Source organism: Octodon degus, unplaced genomic scaffold (genome assembly GCF_000260255.1).
Source record: "Octodon degus isolate 3935 unplaced genomic scaffold, OctDeg1.0 scaffold00033, whole genome shotgun sequence".
NCBI classification, from domain to species: Eukaryota; Metazoa; Chordata; class Mammalia; order Rodentia; family Octodontidae; genus Octodon; species Octodon degus.
This window is the reverse complement of record NW_004524609.1, coordinates 16,036,054-16,041,493: the sequence shown is the minus strand read 5'-3', so window position 1 is coordinate 16,041,493 and position 5,440 is coordinate 16,036,054. Positions and strand designations below refer to the sequence as shown.

Sequence of the window (5,440 nt, the reverse complement as noted above, 5' to 3'; positions counted from 1 at the left end):
AAAAAAAAAAAAAAAAGAGGACATAGTACCACATAGTTGGCATGGAAGTGAGGCTACCATACACAATTAAGTAAGAAAATAGTTGGGTCTTTCCTGGTCCTGGTGGAGCACACCTATAACCCCAGTTAGTGGGAGACTGAAGCAGAAGGACTGCTGCAAGTTCAAGGTTAGCCTGAACTACATAGTAAAAGCCTGTCTCAAAAAACAAAACAAGGGCCAGGGAGATAGCTCAGTAGAGTAAGTGCTTTCCTGGCAAGCGCAGGGTCCTGAGTTCAATCCAAAAAACCAAAAACCAAGAGAGCTGGTGAGATAGCTAAGCAGGCAAACACAGGGACCATGGTTCAATCCCAGACACCACATGCTGTGCCAACCCTGCCCCAGGGCAGGCTAAGCCAGCCACAAAAAACAAAACAAGATCCAGGGAGATAGCTCAGTGGCATAAGCACCTGCCTGGCAAGCACAAGGTCTCACGTTTAAGTCTTGGTACCTGAAACAAGCAAACAAATAAACAACAATAAAAGGGAACAGAAATGACATAGTATAGGGCTTGGGTATAGCTTGGTAGTAGAATGCTTGCCTGGCATGTGGGTTTGATGCCCAGCCCACAAAAAGGAAGAAAGATGCCACTCAGTAATACGACAGAATTTCATATAGTAAGAATAGGTCCTTCTGGGTTTCTCCAAGGTGCTCCCAGTGATTCCCCTTGCCAGGGCTTCACTTGGCCAGCGCCTACTATGTAGGATGAAGCTGATCTCCATACATGGGTGGAGCCTACCGAAATGACACAGATGGCTTCTGAGTCTAGGTTATAAGACACCCTGTGCCTTCTACCGTGCTCTGTCTCTGGGACAAGCTGCTGGGGTACAAGGGCTCCTGCTGCACTGTGGAGAAACCATACTGTCAGGGGCTCAGTTGTTTTTTATATGATTGGTTCTCACTACGTAGTTCGGGCTGGGCTTCAGCTCACTAGGGAGTCTAGGCTGGCCTCAGCTCCCAGCAGTCCTCCTGCCTCAGCCTCCTGAGTGCTGAGATCGCAGGCGTGCACCACCACATCTAGATCGCAGCCATGCACCACCACATCTAGCCTAAGTGGGCTGAGTCTTCTTACTAGGACCCAGCAATGATTCTCCAGCCCCAGCATAACTCACTTTGCAGGCAGATTGTCTGGTCTCAGCCAAGCAACTGAATTAATGCAGCCAGATGATACCTGAACTGTGAGCTCACGAGGCACCCCGAGCCATCCTTACCCAGCAAAGCCATGGCCACGGTCCTGACCCACACACAAGACAAACATACTTGCTGTCACTGGAAGGCACACATTTGGGGCAGTTTGCTTCACAGCTACATATAACTCACACCGTGCATATGTACGTACACAGTCAGGCACGTGCACGCCCACCTAGACACACACCTGCACACACATATAAAAAAGTATATAAAGGAAACTGCAAAAGGAGTGGAAGTTGCCTGCACAATGGGGTTACAGGAGATTATTTGCTTTCTTTATTCCTTTGTGAATTAGCTGCCGTTTTTTTTCCTACAATACATGCCTATTAATTTTTAGCATTTTTCATAATTAAATGAAATTGGAAAACTATTTTAAGCCAGGTGTGGTGGTGCACATCTATAATCTCAACACTCTGGGAGGCTGAGGCAGGAGGATCAGAAACCCAACCCCAGCCTGAGCCATTTAACTTAGACCTTGTCTCAAAGTAAAAAAAGAAAAAAAGCAGTGTAGCTCACTGTAAGGCTCTGAGTTCAATCCCCAATATCACGTATGGAAAACACCCACTCTTACCTGCCGAACGTGCGCAGTGCACCCCCTTCAGGAACGTGGCCAGCAGCGACCTCCCAGGGGAGGTAATAGATCCCAGGGTTTGGCAGCATTGTTGGATTTTGTAACCATGGAATTGGGATGAATTTTGACAGTTCCTGATAAACCAAGCAAGCCGCAAGATAGATCAGTAGATGTACAAGACCAGTAATGTAGAAAACTAGTTCTAACAGGGTGGGGCGCACACACACCTGCAGTACTAGCACTCAGGCAGGAGTGCTTAGGCAGGAGGACGGCTGTGAGTTCGATCCAGCCAGAGCTACATAGTGAGTTCAAGGCTAGCTGGTAACACATAGAGCGACCGTCTAACTCCAACCCCCCAAATAAACAAGGAACAGAAGATATACATTTACATAGCACAAATATGTTCTATGAGGGGATAAAAAGCAAGGAACAGGTCTGTAAGTAGGACAAGAGTACACGTGTGCATGTGAGCTCCTCATAAGGCTACTTCTGCAGAACTGCGAGGTGGGGCAGTGGCCAGGAGCCCACCTGGGGTAAGCACTGTCTCCCGCTAGAACTGACAGACTCAGCTGGACGGCAGACACCCGTAATCCCAGTTACTTGGGAAGCTGAGGCTGGACAATTGCAAACTCAAGCCCAGTTTGGGCAATATACCAACTTCATGAGATCTTATCTCAAAATATAAAACAAAAAATTACTGAGGACATAGCTCAGTACTAAGGCCCTGGGCTCAGTCTCCAATATCACAACCAACCCCCCCCAAAAAAACAAACAAACAAACAAACAAAAACAAAACCACTATGGGCTCAGTGTTTTTTCAAAAAAAAAAAAAAATCTTTCCTAGAAAAGGGAGCTGCTGGGCCGGCAGGTGAGTTCCAAACCAGACTGTCTGCTGTCCTATGGGGTGAGCTCCACGACAGAAGAGAAGAGACAGAAGAGCAGGGACAGGGCCTGTGGGGCCAGGGACAGGAAAATACACTGCTGCTCAGCAAACACAGTCTGGCCCTGGGACAGAGCCTTGAGGAAGAAATGAACTATTTTCCAACAGTCTTCACTGAGTAGCGGACTACCGAGAACAGGGCCACATTAAGACCCTTAGCGACCTAGTGTGGACATAATGTAAGCCACCCAGGGGAAATACATGTGTAGGACATGCTCACAAATAATCCCCTTTTCACTTTTTATTTATTTTTTGGGGGGTGCTGAGGATCGAACTCAGGGTCTTGCACTTGCTAGGCAAGTGTCCTACCACTGAGCTAAATCCCTAACCCTCATCCTTTGTAGTAATGTCCAGAGTAGTTTCTCACTTATCTATAACCATTTTCCCTGTATTAGATTTTTTTTTTTAATTTATGTGTGCGTGTGTGTGTGTGTATGTGTGTGTGGCCAGCTCAGCCCACCAGGGGGCGGGGCTGGCTGGCATGTGGTGCTGGGGGATTGAACCGCGGTCCCTGTGCTTTGCCAAGCTTGTTCCAAGTAGGTGCTTTAGACCACTGAGCCATCTCACCAGCCCCCTTGTATTAGATTTTATTTAAAGGTGGAGACTTCTTTTTTTTTTTTTTGGTGGGGCTTTCTTTAAAATGGTGGCACATGCCTGCAATCCCAGCACCAGGGAAGCTGAGGCAGGAGGACTGCTCTGAATTCAAGGTCAGCCTAAGATACATAGGGAGACCCTTTTTCAAAACATAAAAAACAGAAAACATTTGGAGATGCAGACCAGTGCAAAGCCCTTGGTTCAATCCCCAGTACCACAGAGAGAGAGGAGGAGAGGGGAGGGGAGGGGAGGGGAGGAGAAGGGAGGGGAGGAAACAATGTTCAGATGTGGGGATTGGGAATCTTTAATTATTCAATGACAGAAGAGCCCTAAAGGTGATAACCTTAAACTAATTTTTTCTTTGTAGTACTGGGGATCAAATCCAGGGGACCTGTACCACTGGTACATCCCCAGCCCTTTTAATTTTTTATTTTATTTTATTTTTATTATGAGACAGAGTTAAATCACAGCTAGGCCTTGTACAATTTGTGATTCTCCTGTCTCAGCCTCCAAAGTGGCTGGGATTACAGACATGAGCCATCAAGCCCAGCATTAGAGACAATGTAGCAGAAAATGCCCCCCCCCAGCCAGTATAATCCAGATGCCCACGTTTTAGTTCCTGTTCCCATTCTGACTGCTTCTTCTAAATAAAGGATGATCACTGTGATGCATAGCTGGTGCTATGACGCATATTGTGAGAACCAATCAAAGACAGCCAAGTACCCTACCTCAATATACCCCCCCCCCCCGCACCCCACAAAAACCTCCCTCCCTGGGCCTTCAAGTCGTGTCATTTTGAGGAATAATGGATTCCTAGTCAGTGCACATCCAACATTAAATAAGTCTACCTCCAAACCCTGGGTGTCATTTCAGTGTTTCTGTTGCCATTGCAATCGGAACAAGGTTACATGGTAATTGAATAATATTAAGATCCCTATGAAAGCCAGGTGATACAGCTTAACCTAGAAGTTGGAGGCTGGGGAGATGGCTCAGTAGAATAAGCACTTCTCTGGCAAGCTCAAGGGCTGGAGTTCAATCCTTGGTTCTGCCAAAAAAAAAAAAAAAAAAGAGGTTGGGTGTTTTGTTTTTGTTTTTGTTTTGTTTTTTGAAGACAAGGTCTTACCATGTAGCCCAGGCTGGCCTTGAACTCATAACAATCCTCCCACCTCAGCCTCCCAGGTACTGGGATTATAGGCAAGCACCACCATGCCTGACAATCTAGAGGTTTAATATAAACAAGAATCTTGCTCAATTGCTTTTCTGACTCACAAAGAGATGACCTACTAACAAAGCTCACTGTTGCAGGTCACACCATGTTACATTATGAGACAGCATGACAAGAAAACGATGGCTTGTGTAGCTCAGAGGCAATGTCCAAGCCTCAGCAGGCTCCTACTCCTCAAAAAATAGATGCATGAAAGAAAAAAAACACCAAATAGGGGAAATATAGCAGCGGTCTCTCCTTGGGATCATGAGGGACAAGCCCATACAGTATAGAAAAATGCTGAAACTTTAAGGCTGGCCAGATAGCTCAGCGGACTAAAGCACCTGCTTAGGCAGAGCACGGTGGCCAGGGTTCGATCCCCAGGGTGCCATGCCAGCCCTGGGCGTGCTGAGGTTGCAGCTGCGGTTGAGATTGGGCATGGTGGCGCTCACCTGTAATCCCAGCACTTGGGAGGTTGAAAGCAAGAGAATCATTAAGACTCCGACCTACATAGTGAGACCCTGTACACCCTATAGACCCTGTCCGAAATTAATAAAAAAAGAAAAATGTTGAAACTTTATATGTTTCAGCAAATAATTATTAACAATTATTAATTATTAACATATATTAATAATTAAATATTATTAACAAATAATACTGCCCAGGGTCAAGGATATAGTTCAGCAATTTAAGTGTCTGTCTAGCAAGCCCAAGGACTGGGATTCAATCCCTAGTACCACATACTGCATGTCCTGCCAGCCCCGCCCTGGGCACACAGTGCCAGCCACTGAAACGGGACATGGCTGCACACACCTGTAATCCCAGCACTGGGGAGGCTGAGACAGGAGGATCACTACAAATCAGAACTGTGTAGTGAGACCCTGTAACAAGTAAATAAATAATA

General features: G+C 46.3%; 1 protein-coding gene across 1 annotated transcript in view; it reads right to left on the bottom strand.

The window, feature by feature from the left end:
- Nucleotides 1-5,440, bottom strand: part of Ten1 (TEN1, CST complex subunit) — a 35,148-nt gene that overhangs the window by 20,525 nt on the left and 9,183 nt on the right. The window contains exon 2 of the mRNA XM_004630207.2: nucleotides 1,799-1,932. Coding sequence (XP_004630264.2) covers nucleotides 1,799-1,887 — 89 coding nt within the window. The 5' untranslated portion in view covers nucleotides 1,888-1,932. The remainder of the gene's footprint in view (nucleotides 1-1,798; nucleotides 1,933-5,440) is intronic.